Source organism: Gymnoscopelus microlampas, assembly GCF_963454915.1.
Source record: "Gymnoscopelus microlampas genome assembly, chromosome: 12".
In the NCBI taxonomy this organism is placed as follows: domain Eukaryota; kingdom Metazoa; phylum Chordata; class Actinopteri; order Myctophiformes; family Myctophidae; genus Gymnoscopelus; species Gymnoscopelus microlampas.
The window spans coordinates 53,140,300-53,161,886 of NC_139949.1; the positions used below are offsets into that span (position 1 = coordinate 53,140,300).

The 21,587-nt window shown below is 39.0% G+C and overlaps 1 protein-coding gene and 1 long non-coding RNA gene across 2 annotated transcripts; one reads left to right on the forward strand and one right to left on the reverse strand.

Moving 5' to 3' along the window:
- Positions 1-298: 298 nt before the first annotated feature.
- LOC311057451 (uncharacterized protein) lies at positions 299-16,201 on the forward strand (the record flags this gene model as incomplete). Its single annotated transcript, XM_084074408.1, has 12 exons — positions 299-340; positions 966-1,184; positions 1,301-1,375; positions 1,521-1,756; positions 2,429-2,504; positions 2,647-2,711; positions 3,553-3,646; positions 3,950-4,081; positions 4,639-4,785; positions 5,034-5,170; positions 5,545-5,687; positions 16,158-16,201. The coding sequence occupies 12 exons, from the start codon at positions 299-301 to the stop codon at positions 16,199-16,201; spliced, it is 1,410 nt and encodes a 469-aa protein (XP_083930534.1).
- Positions 16,202-17,514: 1,313 nt separating this feature from the next.
- On the reverse strand, positions 17,515-18,534 carry LOC311057705. Its single transcript, XR_014601994.1, has 3 exons — positions 18,475-18,534; positions 17,727-17,802; positions 17,515-17,584 (listed from the first exon to the last, which is right to left on the reverse strand). It is a non-coding gene; the product is annotated as an uncharacterized lncRNA (long non-coding RNA).
- Between the last annotated feature and the right edge of the window lie 3,053 nt (positions 18,535-21,587).

The following is a 21,587-nucleotide window of genomic DNA, read 5'->3' on the forward strand; positions in this document are numbered from 1 at the left end:
TCCCAAGTACATTACAAGGTATTTAATATCTATTATCAGGCTGGGGGAAAATAGGTGCTGAATCTTATACTCACAAAACATGACATCATAATAAGGAAAACGTGAAATGTCTTCTGAGTATTTACAACTTGTTTGCAAATAGCAGATATGCCATTTACTCTATATACACAGGGTATTGTCTCCTCTCAATATCTCAGATCAGAACAATAAGGTAAAAAAAAAAGGCAAGTTTGCTTTAACAATAATTTATTTTGAGATCTTCAACACCACTGGAGACTGGACTGTGAACTATGTGACGATGGATTCCTTGGACCCCCATGGCCGCAACCCAGAACTCTGCGTCGGTGCAACCACACTTTGCAATTGCCCTGAATTGTGAAAATTCTAGTTCAGTCTTATGCTAGATGTGCTCCTGTTTCTGCTCAACATTGTAACAGGGCCTTTTATTTATATGGTATATATTTTACCACGAATGTTCCATTTTCGTATGAAAATCTTGTACATATTGTGTGTCTTGTGACGATTGGGTCCAATATTTAGTTCAGTAACCATGGAGCTAAGGAATGGTTCAGAAGCTGTGTTCACGTTCACAAAATGAATATTGGAATTGGTCTATTTGTTCTATTTGATGCCTCTTTGTTATGCATCTTTTGGGAGGCCAAATACAGGCTTATATTTTTGTAACTGTCATTATTCGACTGTTCTCTTGGGATAAAAAAAACTAAAACAAAACAAAACAATTAAACGTCAACGGTATAGTTTGAATTAACGGCTTGCTCCTCCGGACGCGAAACGTAACGTCTGGGGGGTGACAGATACATTTTTTACACCCACCCTTTGTTATTGTGGTCCAAGTGAAGACGATGATTACTTTTAATTGAAAGTCATGTGTAATAATTAAAAGTAACTTCCCCTACACTGTCTATGAATTGACCTTCCTTCTCTCCGTGTCTTCCGGGTTGCAGTTGGAGGTTCTTCACCTGCTGTCTCCAGAACAGAAGGCTGAGCTGCTACTGAGGCCTGAGGTTGCAGGCCTGGACAACGGGACCCTCAGCCTGATCTTCCACAGCTTGATGACCGGTGGTCCTGGGCCCACCCCCACCTCCACCCCCGGATACACATACACCTCACATAGCCCCTACTCACCACCACCACCACCACCACCACAGAATAGCTTCAGAGAGGTTGCATAGCTTTAATATTATACATTTCTTTCATCCAATTAAACTTTTACCAGATTGTTGATGGTAATCTCCATAACCTTAAACAATATTATTTGTTCTTTTTGAAACACTTGCAGGTGGTGAATGGGTTGATGGGAGCTTTCAGACCTGTTGGGAGCCTCGTCAGTGAGTTTGTGTCTCTCACACGTGAGGTACATACAGCGTACATACATATACTATATGCATATATGAGAAGCCAATTACTTGTTTTTATATGACTAGTTTATTATGGTTATGCATATTACATCTGCTAACCTGACATGACCCTGACATTCCTATCTATCTGTTGCTCTCCAGAGAAATGTATCCGAGATCGGAAGCATGACTCTGACCCAGACCCTGCTGAACTGGACCCTAGCTGAGCTGGCTGGCATGTACACGCCACATAATACGTCCATAGCCCAACCAATGGAAGAGTTTGATGTGACAAATGTGGAGGATTGGTTCAACCATGTTGTAACGCCACTATTACAGAGATTCTTACCCCATGGGCAACTCCCTGACCAAATCAAGTATGCCTTCCACCAAGTGTTGTAAGTACAATTCATATTCTTTCATACAGTGAGTAGATGCATGTACAGTCCAGCGTCCATGTCTTTCCAATTATGTTGTGCAGGCTAGTCTTGACCAAAGTCACAGATTTTCCTGGATGAGCCGAACTAGTTTAATTAAGAGTGCCGGTGGTGTTAGTGGACTTCTGTTTCCTTTCACATTCAACACAACACAACACAAAATAATGGAAATCAACAAAAGGGCAACGTTTATTTATGGATTAACTCAAAACGTTTCTTTGAATATTACATGCGAGATAGCAAATATTGAGTGAGTAATAACTGGAATTGTTGATTGTAACCTTAAACAAGTGACCTAAGCAAGGCAGGACACAAAGATTACAAAAGGAAAGACAAACACAAGCCCTTTACTAAGATGTGAACACAGGGTAGGTGGCTGAACAAAGTTAAAATTATTAAAGGGAACTTAAATACAAACCGACACAAGGAATTTGTCACTTTGTGATAGTGAACCTAACAAGACAAAGGTCAACAATGTCCTGCTTTTGGAGTGATAACAAAGGTCAGCCTCTGGGCACCCTCTGGTGGCCATCCAGAAATATTGCAGGTTATGTCCTTTGTAAGTCCCTTGTTTCGTCCACTGTCCATTATCTATGAATATGATGCTGATTATTGTGCTTGCTTGTTGAACAGCTATTTGGACATGGGCAATGACACCACTGAGGTCCAGGACACTTGCAGCATCACCCTTGAAGAAAGATCATGTGGCGTGAGAAGGCTTTATTAATTGTTTCTGAATTTCTTTAATTTAAATGTATTACACAAAGGATTCCAAATTCTATTCTAGATGTCGTCGGGTAGGAAAGTCATGCCTGTACATCCATTATCCTTCTCCCCATCTCTTCTACCAGCTTACCAACGCAGTGGAAAATGTGGCCCGTTTCATGCACTGTGCTGCCCGTAGCAACCTCACTATGTCAGAGTCGATGATACCCAGGAGAACCTGGAGGACCCAGACTTCATCAGGATGTGGTTCCAGATCAAACTGCTGCCTCTGCTGCCTACAGTTCCCATAAGCCTCCTCGACTGCCTCAGCTTTAAGAACTTCACCTGTCCTGTTTACCAAGCCCTGTGAGTTGTCCCGTTTATAAAGGGAATTCTATCTTCTCTAGAACATAACTGTTTCCCAAACATTTTCAGCTTGAGACCTGAAAGATACATTTGGTGACTTCCTGGGACCTAAACTTTTAAGAAAAATCATTATGAATTATAAAGTATGCATATTTAAAAAATGTATTTCTTAAAATCTTCTGAAAATCTTTTGTATTCCTTTTCCTTTTCTTTAATTTCTGAAAATCTGTTGATTTAAAAAACTTTACCTTACTTTAATTCATAAAACCTGGTCTGTGACCCAAAAATGGGTCAAGAGTAAGACCCTACGTTTGGAAAACACTTATAGTCGAAATACACAAAATAGTCCCGGAATAATGATACATTTCTTTGCATTGCTGGGTCCAGAGTAAAAAACCTGAGTCATCATATGCGTCTTATGGATCCTGATCACAACCACAGCCCAGTGATGTACGAACACTTCATCCATTCCTTCTTGCTACATCACAACACGTCCGGTAAGTGAACCAAGTAGCCATAGCTAGAGACAAGCTCAGAGGACCATTTGTCTGCAGATGTACAGGAATTTCTGTTGCTTTCAGGGTACATTTTTGAGTAAAACATTACTCTATTCTAATACTATACTATTATAGCCTACACTGACTTGTGTATTTATCTTCAGATCCTCAGTGTGTCTCCTCATCCAGCCATAGTGCAGAATGGCTGGAGGAGAACTTTGGATTCTTCTCCATGTTCGCCCCCATCACAGACTTCTATGACCTCAACCGTGACTTCTCTGGAGTGAGTGTGGATAATCTGAACATTTTTACTGAAAACATTGATTTGATTGTTTGTACTTGACACTACAATTTCAGTAACTTAATAACCTTTCAACCTGGCGTATATTTTGGGCATGTCATCACAGGATTGCAAGATTTTCAAAAACGTAATAGCTGATTTGCGAGTGTGACATTATAATTCGATTACGTATAAAATAGGGCTTCAGTGGTTAAATCTCATATCCTGCCCTCTCCCATTATGTCCTGTCTGTCTGTCTCTTGTCTTAAACGTGTCCAGATTCTACACCTCCTGACTCCGAAGCAGACTGCAGAGATGCTGCTGGTGCCTACTCCTCCAGAGAAAGACGTCATCATCCATGCAGTGTTTGACCATCTGACACAGTCTCAAGGAGACTTTCCTGAGTTCCTGCACCACCTGGTTCTGCTCGCTAGAGAGGTAACCTCATCTGTAGAGCGTCTTATGACAGCTTTAAAAACGTACAGCAAAATATAATAGTAATTATAATAATAATTATTATTATTATAATGCATGGACTTTTATCCACCCTGTGATGTCTACCAAGTCATGTGAGTGTGTTGTGATGATGTTAAATGGCTTACATTTTAAAGGGGCTACACCATGAATGTAAAAAAAAAATATATTATATATAAATATTGCCCGCCAACAACCCTGTGGTCAACAATTGGTATTTTCTTGTGCGCCTGGCGTATTTCATCCAATTAAATGATAACTTCATGAAGACATTTGGAAAGTCTGTTTCCAATGTATTTTGCATTGTATTCTTGCATGTGAGGCTGTTGTCCTTTTACCATAATATTTAATATTGTCTGACCACATTACCACCAAGATAAAAGTCTTGTAAATGTATTGCATGAATGAACAGGTATCGCAAATAAAGTGATTCCAGTTGCATTTCTGATCTGGTGTCCCGTCTAATATGTCTCTATCCACTAATATGTCTCTATCCACAACGTCAGGCCTATGTCAGTGAGTCGTTCATCCCAGAAGAGAAAGTCCAGGAGCTGGGGCCTGCGTCACGCAACGCCACTACTGATGACATCAGCATGTGGAACATCACACAGATTGACACACTGTGTTCTTTAATGGACTCTTCAGATGGGGAGTGGGATTCAGCTCTGGTAAGTATACAAATGATCTTTCATTGATTGATGGTGCTATTGACAAAAATGCATGGGGCGGCAGTGGCTCAGGAGGTAGAGCGTCTGTCTGTTTGTCTGTCTGTCTGGCTGGCTGGTAGGCAGTGTAATCAGTGTAGAAGTGAGAAAACATAATGCGTTGTGATTATATTTACACGTTTTTGCATGTCTGTTCGTAAATGTGTGCAGTACATGTATATGGCACTAACACATTTTTTGTCACCATCAAGGCCAAGGCCATCATTTCCAAGTATCTGACTAAGGCGGGCAACAGTCTTGGCAGTGCAGAGCTCAGTTGTGTCAAGGGACCCAACCTGTGTTCCCTGGATACCAGTGTCCTACAGACCATCTCAGAGGACACCCTCAGGTGAGGGGTGTTGGGGAGGGAGCCAGTAGTATCGTAAATCATGTTTACTTTAGTATTTCTTCACTACTTGCACACACTTGAACATCGACATTAATGCAAAAAACTATTATTATAAAAAATGAATTGGGAATATTTGTGGGCTTTATTGACAGTGTATAGTAGAGCGAGACAGGAAACAGGGAGAGAGAGATGGGGAATGACATGCAGCAAAGGTTGTCGGGACTGGGATTCAAACTCGCGACACTCTGTCAGACTGTATTAGAGCCTATATATGGTATGCGCCTGGACCACTAGACTGAATAAATTACATTTGTGGTTGAAAATGTGGTAGCACTCTTTTGAGATGTGTGCTGTGTGTCTCCTGGTGTTTCCAGTAATTCCAGTTTGCTGGTAGTGTCCAGCTGTACGCTGGAGAAGAAGAAAGTGCTCTTTAACATCGCAGAAAAAGCCTTCTCTGGACTCAGCCGCACTACAGCTATCAGCACTACCAGCTTCCAGAATACAGAGCCATTTTTGGGTAAGCAAGCATTCATTCACATGTACATGCGTACAAACACATACTGTATATTGCAGTGGTTCTCAAACATTTCCATGTCAAGGACCCCAAGTTCATACACAACTGTCGGTAGCACTTTACAATAATGACCCGTTATAAAGCATTTATAAACGTTTATAAGTAGTTTGTAAACTATTAACAAATCATTAACAACCTGTTTGTTGACATTCGTAAATGATTACTAAAACCTTTATAACTACAGTTACAAATCATTTGAAAAGTATTAGTAAGTAGTGAACTATTCATGAATAAGCCATTTATATACATCTGTAAAAGATTATTAAATCATTTGTAACGACCCATTCTAAAGCATTTATAAACGTTTATAAGCAGTTTGTAGACTATTAACAAATCATTAACAACCTGTTTATTGACATTTGTAAATGATTACTAAAACCTTTATAACTACGGTTATAAATCATCTATAAAGGTATTAGTAACTATTCATGAATAAGCCATGTATAATACATCTGTAAATGATTATTAAATCATTTGTAACTGATGTTACATAATATATACAAGCTATTGGTAGCTTGTTCATGTTTAACATATGCTTTGTTAAACATTCCTAAAGTATCTATAAATCCTTAGTACATGTTATTATGTGCCCTATAGTAAAGTGAAGACAGTTCATCATTTACAACTGTCTGTTAATGTGTTTGTTCATGTTTAACATGCTTTGTAAAACATTCCTAAAATATCTATAAATCCTTTGTACATGTTATTATGTGCCCTACAGTAAAGTGAAGACAGTTCATCATTTATGACTGTCTGTTAATGTGGACTTTCTCCTTACCTGTTGCAAACTACCTGGCTTTCATGAATGCAGACACCAAACAATTACTAGAATTATCATTCATGTTAAGCAAATGATGCGTAAGACATTCGTAAAGAGTATGTAAACCATTTGTGGTGTTAGGGACCAAAAAAGTCACTACAAAGTACTACCAATCAACTCTAAATTGCCTGAAACGTACTCCTAACAGGTTTTTGGGGGGACGATTTTGGCCTCCACACTTAGTGATTATTTCGGATTTAACTTTCGTTTCGGTGGTGACCAACTTTCGTTTCGGTAGTTTGATTACAAAATGTAAGTTGTGTAAAAAATAATCTGACTATACTAAGTTGTTATTTGTTTGTTTAAGTCAGGCTATACTCTACTCAGAGTCATAAGTTTACAAAATGTACTAAAGTACAGTGAACGTCTGTGCGGTTTGTCTTCATCACTGAAAATAACGTACATGTAAACTGATGTCATGTGCAGTTGGGGTGAAGAAACACAACCATTTCACTCCTAATAATACCTTTTTGATTTGACATCCTGACTTGCTGCTGTAGCTGAGGCTTGAACCTGTTACCTGCGGCTCACTAGTCAGTGACTCTATCCATTCACCTACAGCTGTTTCCTTGGAATCTGTGGTTCTGAAACGTTTTCTTGTCAACCCCCCAAATTGACATGTATTTGGGCAGTGGACCCCAATGTGAAAAGATGTAGTGTCAGGGCCCCCCATGAAAAAGATTTATATTTATGTTGTAACACATTTTTTTAAAGTTATTTGTCTTGTTTGTTGTTCAAGTCAAAGCACCAGGAAGGCTGTACTTGTCAGCCATCTGTTAGCTCAATGGGTTGAGACGCAGTATTCATGATCCAGAGGCCATGAGTTCAAATCCCATTGATGTCTTTCCTATGATTCTTTCCTTTGCAGACTGGCTTCCAGAAGATCAACTGAAAACTACCAGCAAGGCTATATTTGTCATCCAACTGTTAGCTCAATGGGTTGAGACGCAGTATACATGATCCAGAGGCCATGAGTTCAAATCCCATTGATGTCTTTCCTATGATTCTTTCCTTTGCAGACTGGCTTCCAGAAGATCAACTGAAAACTACCAGGAAGGCTGTACTTGTCAGCCATCTGTTAGCTCAATGGGTTGAGACGCAGTATTCATGATCCAGAGGCCATGAGTTCAAATCCCATTGATGTATTTCCTATGATTCTTTCCTTTGCAGACTGGCTTCCAGAAGATCAACTGAAAACTACCAGGAAGGCTGTACTTGTCAGCCATCTGTTAACTCAATGGGTTGAGACGCAGTATACATGATCCAGAGGCCATGAGTTCAAATCCCACTGGTGTCTTTACTGTGATGCTTCCCTTTGCAGACTAACTTCTAGAAAAACAAGTTAAAACCACCAGAAAACCTGTAACTCTCAGCCAACAGCATAGCTCAACTGGTAGAGCGTCTGTCCAATAACATTGGACAGCTAAGCTGTTGGCTGAGAGTTACAGGTTTTCTGGTGGTTTTAACTTGTTTTTCTAGAAGTTAGTCTGCTCTACCAGTTGAGCTAAGCTGTTGGCTGAGAGTTGCAGGTTTTCTGGTGGTTTTAACTTGAGCTAAGCTGTTGGCTGAGAGTTACAGGTTTTCTGGTGGTTTTAACTTGTTTTTCTAGAAGTTAGTCTGCTCTACCAGTTGAGCTAAGCTGTTGGCTGAGAGTTACAGGTTTTCTGGTGGTTTTAACTTGTTTTTCTAGAAGTTAGTCTGCAAAGGGAAGCATCACAGTAAAGACACCAGTGGGATTTGAACTCATGGCCTCTGGTAGAGCGTCTGTCCAATAACATGACTTGACTTGAGTGGGTTCGATTCCCACTCAAGTCAAGTCATGTTATTGGACACCGGGGACACTTGACTCGAGTGGGAATCGAACCCACTCAAGTCAAGTCAAGTCAAGTCATGTTATTGGACAGACGCTCTACCAGTCGAGCTATGCTGTTGGCTGAGAGTTACAGGTTTCCTGGTGGTTTTGACTTGACTTGAGTGGGTTCGATTCCCACTCGAGTCAAGTGTCCCCGGTGTCCAATAACATGACTTGACTTGAGTGGGAATCGAACCCACTCAAGTCAAGTCATGTTATTGGACACCGGGGACACTTGACTCGAGTGGGAATCGAACCCACTCAAGTCAAGTCAAGTCATGTTATTGGACAGACGCTCTACCAGTCGAGCTATGCTGTTGGCTGAGAGTTACAGGTTTCCTGGTGGTTTTGACTTGACTTGAGTGGGTTCGATTCCCACTCGAGTCAAGTGTCCCCGGTGTCCAATAACATGACTTGACTTGAGTGGGAACTCATGGCCTCTGGATCATGAATACTGCGTCTCAAACCATTGAGCTAACAGATCGCTGACAAGTACAGCCTTCCTGGTAGTTTTCAGTTGATCTTCTGGAAGCCAGTCTGCAAAGGAAAGAATCATAGGAAAGACATCAATGGGATTTGAACTCATGGCCTCTGGATCATGTATACTGCGTCTCAACCCATTGAGCTAACAGTCGGATGACAAATATAGCCTTCCTGGTAGTTTTCAGTTGATCTTCTGGAAGCCAGTCTGCAAAGGAAAGAATCATGGGAAAGACATCAATGGGATTTGAACTCATGGCCTCTGGATCATGAATACTGCGCCTCAACCCATTGAGCTAACAGATGGCTGACAAGTACAGCCTTCCTGGTGCTTTGACTTGAACAACAAACAAGACAAATAACTTAAAATAAAAATGTGTTACAGCATAAATATAAATCTTTTTCATGGGGGGCCCTGACACTACATCTTTTCACATTGGGGTCCACTGCCCAAATACATGTCAATTTGGGGGGTTGACAACAAAAAGTTTCAGAACCACAGATGCCAAGGAAACAGCTGTAGGTGAATGGATAGAGTCACTGGCTAGTGAGCAGCAGGTAACAGGTTCAAGCCTCAGCTACAGCAGCAAGTCAGGATGTCAAATCAAATAGGTATTATTAGGAGTGAAATGGTTGTGTTTCTTCACCCCAACTGCACATGACATCAGTTTACATGTACGTTATTTTCAGTGATGAAGACAAACCGCACAGACGTTCACTGTACTTTAGTACATTTTGTAAACTTATGACTCTGAGTAGAGTATAGCCTGACTTAAACAAACAAATAACAACTTAGTATAGTCAGATTATTTTTTACACAACTTACATATTGTAATCAAACTACCGAAACGAAAGTCCAGAGCTCGATGAATTTTAAGGACCAAAACAAAAGTCACTACAAAGTACTACCAATCAACTCTAAATTGCCTGAAACGTACTCCTAAGAGGTTTTTGGGGGGACGATTTTGCCCTCCACACTTTGTGTTTTTTTTCGGATTTAACTTTCGTTTCGGTAGGGACCAACTTTCGTTTCGGTAGTGACCCAATGGTGAAAAAAGAAAATGTACTAAGTCCAGAGCTCGATGAATGTTAGGGACCAAAAAAAATGTCACTACCAATCAACTTTAAATTGCCTGAAACGTACTCCTAACAGGTTTTTGGGGGAACAATTTTTTTTTTGACACAATGGTGTCACTACCGAAACGAAAAAAAAAAAAAAGTCCAGAGCTCGATGAATGTTAGGGACCAAAAAAAAAGTCACTACCAATCAACTTTAAATTGCCTGAAACGTACTCCTAACAGGTTTTTGGGGGAACATTTTTTTTTGTTGACACAATGGTGTCACTACCGCCACTACTTTCAGCTCATTTGCATTACAACATAACATTTGTTTATCGCAAATGAAATTGTAATCTCATAAAACTTTTAGTAACCAGGTAAATTTACTAAGTCCAGAGCTCGATGAATGTTAGGGACCAAAAAAAATGTCACTACAAAGTACTACCAATCAACTCTAAATTGCCTGAAACATACTCCTAACAGGTTTTCGGGGGGACGATTTTGGCCTTCACACTTAGTGATTTTTTCGGATTTAACTTTCGTTTCGGTAGGGACCAACTTTCGTTTCGGTAGTGACCCAATGGTGAATTTACTAAGTCCAGAGCTCGATGAATGTTAGGGACCAAAAAAAAAGTCACTACCAATCAACTTTAAATTGCCTGAAACGTGCTCCTAACAGGTTTTTGGGGGAACATTTTTTTTTCTTTTTTCGTCACTCGTCACATTTCGTCACTACCGAAACGGAAAAAAAGAATTCACAAAAAAGTCACCACCAATCAGCTTTAAATAGCCTGAAACGTGCTCCTAACAGGTTTTTGGGGGAACATTTTTTTTTCTGTTTTCGTCACTCGTCACATTTCGTCACTACCGAAACGGAAAAAAAAATTCACAAAAAAATCACTACCAATCAGCTTTAAATTGCCTGAAACGTGCTCCTAACAGGTTTTTGGGGGAACAATTTTTTTTCTGTTTTCGTCACTCGTCACTTTTCGTCACTACCGAAACGGGAAAAAAAAATCACAAAAAAATCACTACCAATCAGCTTTAAATTGCCTGAAACGTGCTCCTAACAGGTTTTTGGGGGAACATTTTTTTTTCTGTTTTCGTCACTCGTCACTTTTCGTCACTACCGAAACGGAAAAAAAAAATCACAAAAAAATCACTACCAATCAGCTTTAAATTGCCTGAAACGTGCTCCTAACAGGTTTTTGGGGGTACAATTTTTTTTCTGTTTTCGTCACTCGTCACTTTTCGTCACTACCGAAACGGAAAAAAAAAATCACAAAAAAATCCCTACCAATCAGCTTTAAATTGCCTGAAACGTGCTCCTAACAGGTTTTTGGGGGAACAATTTTTTTTCTGTTTTCGTCACTCGTCACTTTTCGTCACTACCGAAACGGAAAAAAAGAATTCACAAAAAAGTCACCACCAATCAGCTTTAAATAGCCTGAAACGTGCTCCTAACAGGTTTTTGGGGGAACATTTTTTTTTCTGTTTTCGTCACTCGTCACATTTCGTCACTACCGAAACGGAAAAAAAAATTCACAAAAAAATCACTACCAATCAGCTTTAAATTGCCTGAAACGTGCTCCTAACAGGTTTTTGGGGGAACATTTTTTTTTCTGTTTTCGTCACTCGTCACTTTTCGTCACTACCGAAACGGGAAAAAAAAATCACAAAAAAATCACTACCAATCAGCTTTAAATTGCCTGAAACGTGCTCCTAACAGGTTTTTGGGGGAACATTTTTTTTTCTTTTTTCGTCACTCGTCACTTTTCGTCACTACCGAAACGGAAAAAAAAAATCACAAAAAAATCACTACCAATCAGCTTTAAATTGCCTGAAACGTGCTCCTAACAGGTTTTTGGGGGTACAATTTTTTTTCTGTTTTCGTCACTCGTCACTTTTCGTCACTACCGAAACGGGAAAAAAAATTCACAAAAAAATCCCTACCAATCAGCTTTAAATTGCCTGAAACGTGCTCCTAACAGGTTTTTGGGGGAACAATTTTTTTTCTGTTTTCGTCACTCGTCACTTTTCGTCACTACCGAAACGGAAAAAAAGAATTCACAAAAAAGTCACCACCAATCAGCTTTAAATAGCCTGAAACGTGCTCCTAACAGGTTTTTGGGGGAACATTTTTTTTTCTGTTTTCGTCACTCGTCACATTTCGTCACTACCGAAACGGAAAAAAAAATTCACAAAAAAATCACTACCAATCAGCTTTAAATTGCCTGAAACGTGCTCCTAACAGGTTTTTGGGGGAACAATTTTTTTTCTGTTTTCGTCACTCGTCACTTTTCGTCACTACCGAAACGGAAAAAAAGAATTCACAAAAAAATCACTACCAATTAGCTTTAAATTGCCTGAAACGTGCTCCTAACAGGTTTTTGGGGGAATAATTTTTTTTCTGTTTTCGTCACTCGTCACTTTTCGTCACTACCGAAACGAAAAAAAAAATTCACAAAAAATCACTACCAATCAGCTTTAAATTGCCTGAAACGTGCTCCTAACATGTTTTTGGGGGTACAATTTTTTTTCTGTTTTCGTCACTCGTCACTTTTCGTCACTACCGAAACGGAAAAAAAAATTCACAAAAAAATCCCTACCAATCAGCTTTAAATTGCCTGAAACGTGCTCCTAACAGGTTTTTGGGGGAACATTTTTTTTTCTGTTTTCGTCACTCGTCACTTTTCGTCACTACCGAAACGGAAAAAAAGAATTCACAAAAAAGTCACCACCAATCAGCTTTAAATAGCCTGAAACGTGCTCCTAACAGGTTTTTGGGGGAACATTTTTTTTTCTGTTTTCGTCACTCGTCACATTTCGTCACTACCGAAACGGAAAAAAAAAATCACAAAAAAATCACTACCAATCAGCTTTAAATTGCCTGAAACGTGCTCCTAACAGGTTTTTGGGGGAACAATTTTTTTTCTGTTTTCGTCACTCGTCACTTTTCGTCACTACCGAAACGGAAAAAAAATTCACAAAAAAATCCCTACCAATCAGCTTTAAATAGCCTGAAACGTGCTCCTAACAGGTTTTTGGGGGAACAATTTTTTTTCTGTTTTCGTCACTCGTCACTTTTCGTCACTACCGAAACGGAAAAAAAGAATTCACAAAAAAGTCACCACCAATCAGCTTTAAATAGCCTGAAACGTGCTCCTAACAGGTTTTTGGGGGAACATTTTTTTTTCTGTTTTCGTCACTCGTCACATTTCGTCACTACCGAAACGGAAAAAAAAATTCACAAAAAAATCACTACCAATCAGCTTTAAATTGCCTGAAACGTGCTCCTAACAGGTTTTTGGGGGAACAATTTTTTTTCTGTTTTCGTCACTCGTCACTTTTCGTCACTACCGAAACGGAAAAAAAGAATTCACAAAAAAATCACTACCAATTAGCTTTAAATTGCCTGAAACGTGCTCCTAACAGGTTTTTGGGGGAACAATTTTTTTTCTGTTTTCGTCACTCGTCACTTTTCGTCACTACCGAAACGAAAAAAAAAATTCACAAAAAATCACTACCAATCAGCTTTAAATTGCCTGAAACGTGCTCCTAACATGTTTTTGGGGGTACAATTTTTTTTCTGTTTTCGTCACTCGTCACTTTTCGTCACTACCGAAACGGAAAAAAAAATTCACAAAAAAATCACTACCAATCAGCTTTAAATTGCCTGAAACGTGCTCCTAACAGGTTTTTGGGGGAACATTTTTTTTTCTGTTTTCGTCACTCGTCACTTTTCGTCACTACCGAAACGGAAAAAAAGAATTCACAAAAAAGTCACCACCAATCAGCTTTAAATAGCCTGAAACGTGCTCCTAACAGGTTTTTGGGGGAACATTTTTTTTTCTGTTTTCGTCACTCGTCACATTTCGTCACTACCGAAACGGAAAAAAAAAATCACAAAAAAATCACTACCAATCAGCTTTAAATTGCCTGAAACGTGCTCCTAACAGGTTTTTGGGGGAACAATTTTTTTTCTGTTTTCGTCACTCGTCACTTTTCGTCACTACCGAAACGGAAAAAAAATTCACAAAAAAATCCCTACCAATCAGCTTTAAATAGCCTGAAACGTGCTCCTAACAGGTTTTTGGGGGAACAATTTTTTTTCTGTTTTCGTCACTCGTCACTTTTCGTCACTACCGAAACGGAAAAAAAAATTCACAAAAAAATCCCTACCAATCAGCTTTAAATTGCCTGAAACGTGCTCCTAACAGGTTTTTGGGGGAACATTTTTTTTTCTGTTTTCGTCACTCGTCACTTTTCGTCACTACCGAAACGGAAAAAAAGAATTCACAAAAAAGTCACCACCAATCAGCTTTAAATAGCCTGACACGTGCTCCTAACAGGTTTTTGGGGGAACATTTTTTTTTCTGTTTTCGTCACTCGTCACATTTCGTCACTACCGAAACGGAAAAAAAAATTCACAAAAAAATCACTACCAATCAGCTTTAAATTGCCTGAAACGTGCTCCTAACAGGTTTTTGGGGGAACAATTTTTTTTCTGTTTTCGTCACTCGTCACTACCGAAACGGAAAAAAAAAATCACAAAAGAATCCCTACCAATCAGCTTTAAATTGCCTGAAACGTGCTCCTAACAGGTTTTTGGGGGAACAATTTTTTTTCTGTTTTCGTCACTCGTCACTACCGAAACGGAAAAAAAGAATTCACAAAAAAGTCACCACCAATCAGCTTTAAATAGCCTGAAACGTGCTCCTAACAGGTTTTTGGGGGAACAATTTTTTTTCTGTTTTCGTCACTCGTCACATTTCGTCACTACCGAAACGGAAAAAAAAATTCACAAATAAATCACTACCAATCAGCTTTAAATTGCCTGAAACGTGCTCCTAACAGGTTTTTGGGGGAACAATTTTTTTTCTGTTTTCGTCACTCGTCACTTTTCGTCACTACCGTTTCGGTAGTGACACTACCAAAACGAGAAAAAAATGTTTTTTTTCGTTTCGGTAGTGACACCATTGTGTCACTACCGAAACGAAGTTAAATCCGAAAAAATCACTAAGTGTGGAGGCCAACAAAAAAAATTGTTCCCCCAAAAACCTGACACCATTGTGTCAAAAAAAAAAAATATTCCCCCAAAAACCTGTTAGGAGTACGTTTCAGGCAATTTAAAGTTGATTGGTAGTGATTTTTTTTTTGGTCCCTAACATTCATCGAGCTCTGGACTTTGTAATGTTTTTTTCGTTTCGGTAGTGACACCATTGTGTCAAAAAAAAAATTGTTCCCCCAAAAACCTGTTAGGAGTACGTTTCAGGTGATTTAAAGTAGATTGGTAGTGACTTTTTTTTTGGTCCCTAACATTCATCGAGCTCTGGACTTCGCAGCATTGTAAGTACACTGATTACACTGCCTGCCAGCCAGCCAGACAGACAGACAAACAGACAGACGCTCTACCTCCTGAGCCACTGCCGCCCCATGCATTTTTGTCAATAACACCATCAATCAATGAAAGATCATTTGTATACTTACCAGAGCTGAATCCCACTCCCCATCTGAAGAGTCCATTAAAGAACACAGTGTGTCAATCTGTGTGATGTTCCACATGCTGATGTCATCAGTAGTGGCGTTGCGTGACGCAGGCCCCAGCTCCTGGACTTTCTCTTCTGGGATGAACGACTCACTGACATAGGCCTGACGTTGTGGATAGAGACATATTAGTGGATAGAGACATATTAGACGGGACACCAGATCAGAAATGCAACTGGAATCACTTTATTTGCGATACCTGTTCATTCATGCAATACATTTACAAGACTTTTATCTTGGTGGTAATGTGGTCAGACAATATTAAATATTATGGTAAAAGGACAACAGCCTCACATGCAAGAATACAATGCAAAATACATTGGAAACAGACTTTCCAAATGTCTTCATGAAGTTATCATTTAATTGGATGAAATTACGCCAGGCGCACAAGAAAATACCAATTGTTGACCACAGGGTTGTTGGCGGGCAATATTTATATATAATATATTTTTTTTTACATTCATGGTGTAGCCCCTTTAAAATGTAAGCCATTTAACATCATCACAACACACTCACATGACTTGGTAGACATCACAGGGTGGATAAAAGTCCATGCATTATAATAATAATAATAATTATTATAATTACTATTATATTTTGCTGTACGTTTTTTAAGCTGTCATAAGACGCTCTACAGATGAGGTTACCTCTCTAGCGAGCAGAACCAAGTGGTGCAGGAACTCAGGAAAGTCTCCTTGAGACTGTGTCAGATGGTCAAACACTGCATGGATGATGACGTCTTTCTCTGGAGGAGTAGGCACCAGCAGCATCTCTGCAGTCTGCTTCGGAGTCAGGAGGTGTAGAATCTGGACACGTTTAAGACAAGAGACAGACAGACAGGACATAATGGGAGAGGGCAGGATATGAGATTTAACCACTGAAGCCCTATTTTATACGTAATCGAATTATAATGTCACACTCGCAAATCAGCTATTACGTTTTTGAAAATCTTGCAATCCTGTGATGACATGCCCAAAATATACGCCAGGTTGAAAGGTTATTAAGTTACTGAAATTGTAGTGTCAAGTACAAACAATCAAATCAATGTTTTCAGTAAAAATGTTCAGATTATCCACACTCACTCCAGAGAAGTCACGGTTGAGGTCATAGAAGTCTGTGATGGGGGCGAACATGGAGAAGAATCCAAAGTTCTCCTCCAGCCATTCTGCACTATGGCTGGATGAGGAGACACACTGAGGATCTGAAGATAAATACACAAGTCAGTGTAGGCTATAATAGTATAGTATTAGAATAGAGTAATGTTTTACTCAAAAATGTACCCTGAAAGCAACAGAAATTCCTGTACATCTGCAGACAAATGGTCCTCTGAGCTTGTCTCTAGCTATGGCTACTTGGTTCACTTACCGGACGTGTTGTGATGTAGCAAGAAGGAATGGATGAAGTGTTCGTACATCACTGGGCTGTGGTTGTGATCAGGATCCATGAGACGCATATGATGACTCAGGTTTTTTACTCTGGACCCAGCAATGCAAAGAAATGTATCATTATTCCGGGACTATTTTGTGTATTTCGACTATAAGTGTTTTCCAAACGTAGGGTCTTACTCTTGACCCATTTTTGGGTCACAGACCAGGTTTTATGAATTAAAGTAAGGTAAAGTTTTTTAAATCAACAGATTTTCAGAAATTAAAGAAAAGGAAAAGGAATACAAAAGATTTTCAGAAGATTTTAAGAAATACATTTTTTAAATATGCATACTTTATAATTCATAATGATTTTTCTTAAAAGTTTAGGTCCCAGGAAGTCACCAAATGTATCTTTCAGGTCTCAAGCTGAAAATGTTTGGGAAACAGTTATGTTCTAGAGAAGATAGAATTCCCTTTATAAACGGGACAACTCACAGGGCTTGGTAAACAGGACAGGTGAAGTTCTTAAAGCTGAGGCAGTCGAGGAGGCTTATGGGAACTGTAGGCAGCAGAGGCAGCAGTTTGATCTGGAACCACATCCTGATGAAGTCTGGGTCCTCCAGGTTCTCCTGGGTATCATCGACTCTGACATAGTGAGGTTGCTACGGGCAGCACAGTGCATGAAACGGGCCACATTTTCCACTGCGTTGGTAAGCTGGTAGAAGAGATGGGGAGAAGGATAATGGATGTACAGGCATGACTTTCCTACCCGACGACATCTAGAATAGAATTTGGAATCCTTTGTGTAATACATTTAAATTAAAGAAATTCAGAAACAATTAATAAAGCCTTCTCACGCCACATGATCTTTCTTCAAGGGTGATGCTGCAAGTGTCCTGGACCTCAGTGGTGTCATTGCCCATGTCCAAATAGCTGTTCAACAAGCAAGCACAATAATCAGCATCATATTCATAGATAATGGACAGTGGACGAAACAAGGGACTTACAAAGGACATAACCTGCAATATTTCTGGATGGCCACCAGAGGGTGCCCAGAGGCTGACCTTTGTTATCACTCCAAAAGCAGGACATTGTTGACCTTTGTCTTGTTAGGTTCACTATCACAAAGTGACAAATTCCTTGTGTCGGTTTGTATTTAAGTTCCCTTTAATAATTTTAACTTTGTTCAGCCACCTACCCTGTGTTCACATCTTAGTAAAGGGCTTGTGTTTGTCTTTCCTTTTGTAATCTTTGTGTCCTGCCTTGCTTAGGTCACTTGTTTAAGGTTACAATCAACAATTCCAGTTATTACTCACTCAATATTTGCTATCTCGCATGTAATATTCAAAGAAACGTTTTGAGTTAATCCATAAATAAACGTTGCCCTTTTGTTGATTTCCATTATTTTGTGTTGTGTTGTGTTGAATGTGAAAGGAAACAGAAGTCCACTAACACCACCGGCACTCTTAATTAAACTAGTTCGGCTCATCCAGGAAAATCTGTGACTTTGGTCAAGACTAGCCTGCACAACATAATTGGAAAGACATGGACGCTGGACTGTACATGCATCTACTCACTGTATGAAAGAATATGAATTGTACTTACAACACTTGGTGGAAGGCATACTTGATTTGGTCAGGGAGTTGCCCATGGGGTAAGAATCTCTGTAATAGTGGCGGTACAACATGGTTGAACCAATCCTCCACATTTGTCACATCAAACTCTTCCATTGGTTGGGCTATGGACGTATTATGTGGCGTGCACATGCCAGCCAGCTCAGCTAGGGTCCAGTTCAGCAGGGTCTGGGTCAGAGTCATGCTTCCGATCTCGGATACATTTCTCTGGAGAGCAACAGATAGATAGGAATGTCAGGGTCATGTCAGGTTAGCAGATGTAATATGCATAACCATAATAAACTAGTCATATAAAAACAAGTAATTGGCTTCTCATATATGCATATAGTATATGTATGTACGCTGTATGTACCTCACGTGTGAGAGACACAAACTCACTGACGAGGCTCCCAACAGGTCTGAAAGCTCCCATCAACCCATTCACCACCTGCAAGTGTTTCAAAAAGAACAAAATAATATTGTTTAAGGTTATGAAGATTACCATCAACAATCTGGTAAAAGTTTAATTGGATGAAAGAAATGCATAATATTTAAAGCTATGCAACCTCTCTGAAGCTATTCTGTGGTGGTGATGGTGGTGAGTAGGGGCTATGTGAGGTGTATGTGTATCCGGGGGTGGAGGTGGGGGTGGGCCCAGGACCACCGGTCATCAAGCTGTGGAAGATCAGGCTGAGGGTCCCGTTGTCCAGGCCTGCAACCTCAGGCCTCAGTAGCAGCTCAGCCTTCTGTTCTGGAGACAGCAGGTGAAGAACCTCCAACTGCAACCCGGAAGACACGGAGAGAAGGAAGGTCAATTCATAGACAGTGTAGGGGAAGTTACTTTTAATTATTACACATGACTTTCAATTAAAAGTAATCATCGTCTTCACTTGGACCACAATAACAAAGGGTGGGTGTAAAAAATGTATCTGTCACCCCCCAGACGTTACGTTTCGCGTCCGGAGGAGCAAGCCGTTAATTCAAACTATACCGTTGACGTTTAATTGTTTTGTTTTGTTTTAGTTTTTTTTATCCCAAGAGAACAGTCGAATAATGACAGTTACAAATATAAGCCTGTATTTGGCCTCCCAAAAGATGCATAACAAAGAGGCATCAAATAGAACAAATAGACCAATTCCAATATTCATTTTGTGAACGTGAACACAGCTTCTGAACCATTCCTTAGCTCCATGGTTACTGAACTAAATATTGGACCCAATCGTCACAAGACACACAATATGTACAAGATTTTCATACGAAAATGGAACATTCGTGGTAAAATACGAACATTTGTGGTAAAATATATACCATATAAATAAAAGGCCCTGTTACAATGTTGAGCAGAAACAGGAGCACATCTAGCATAAGACTGAACTAGAATTTTCACAATTCAGGGCAATTGCAAAGTGTGGTTGCGCCGACGCAGAGTTCTGGGTTGCGGCCATGGGGGTCCAAGGAATCCATCGTCACATAGTTCACAGTCCAGTCTCCAGTGGTGTTGAAGATCTCAAAATAAATTATTGTTAAAGCAAACTTGCCTTTTTTTTTACCTTATTGTTCTGATCTGAGATATTGAGAGGAGACAATACCCTGTGTATATAGAGTAAATGGCATATCTGCTATTTGCAAACAAGTTGTAAATACTCAGAAGACATTTCACGTTTTCCTTATTATGATGTCATGTTTTGTGAGTATAAGATTCAGCACCTATTTCCCCCCAGCCTGATAATAGATATTAAATACCTTGTAATGTACTTGGGAATGTCTCACCATATAATACATGTGGAACCATTACGATACATGTCGACCTGGCTAGTAGCTGGGTTGAAGCCATACCATTTTGTATATTGTAAAATAGATACTCCCCAGCATATCAGGCACATCAATGTTACTGAATGGCGTCAATACCACAATGAAAAACTATTGTTTAGCCTACATTGTGACAGACTTGTTATCACCAGGCAGGAGTTTTGGTTAAGCTCTAATGTCCATGTAGATTGCTTCACAGTTTTACACACAGTAGAGGGATTGAAGTCCATTTTGTCCAGCAGGCAGAGATTATAGTCTGACAACACTTTCAATTATAAGCTTTGACTCTTGCATGGATCAAACCGTTAAGTGGATAAGTTGGTCAAATAAATTAAAACACCAGATTGTAGAAGGCAAAAATTATTGTCAGTTAAACAAAAAACTTTTGTGTATTATGTTCATATGTGTATGGGCTTAGGTATTAAGAGATGTTACATTCCAAAGTTTCACCTTTTGTTCAGCTTTAGTAGTGAAGAACCCTTCTGATTATGAATAGTAATTGAAAAAAAAAAAAAACACACATCTGTATTCATTGTAAATGTTAAATACATGCGACTAAATACATTACCAAACATATAGATTCACTTTTCAACCACATGGTAAAAAGAATAATAAGTAGAGACAAAGCAGAGCAGATATAGTTTAAAGTGTTTATTAACACAATTGTATTATTGGTACCTTTACTGTAAGCAACACCATCAATATATTTGGTATAATGTCCTATCAATTATTGTTATTATAGTTGTTGTTATTATGATTATATATGTAATAATAGTATGGTTATATTTTATGATTCTATATATAGGTTAATTATAGTTATTATTGATAATTATACAATTATATAGTATGGTAACTATTACAATGCCTGTAAACAGTTTATTATTGACAGATATATTGTTGATGCTATAATGATTATTATTACTACTATTACTGTTATTATCCAAAATTATATCCTAACTTTTAAGTAAATTCAATATTTTCCAGGGTGAAGCAAAAAACCCGCCTCCTATTTCAGCCAATTTAGGAGTGCACGGGGAAAACAATTCTTGCACCGACCCATTTGTTAAAAAAGGGGATCAGGCAAGCTCCTGGTAAATATATTAATATATTATTAAACAACATGTAACATTCTGAAAAAATAGGTACAAATTGTAGGGCTGCAACTATATTGATTAAGTTAATTATCTCAAAGTGTATTTTGTAGATATCTAATTTTGTATTTATCAATGAATCAATGTGTAACATTTTCCATAATTATTTTGGGATTACATTTATTAGTTTAATTAGGAAATTAAG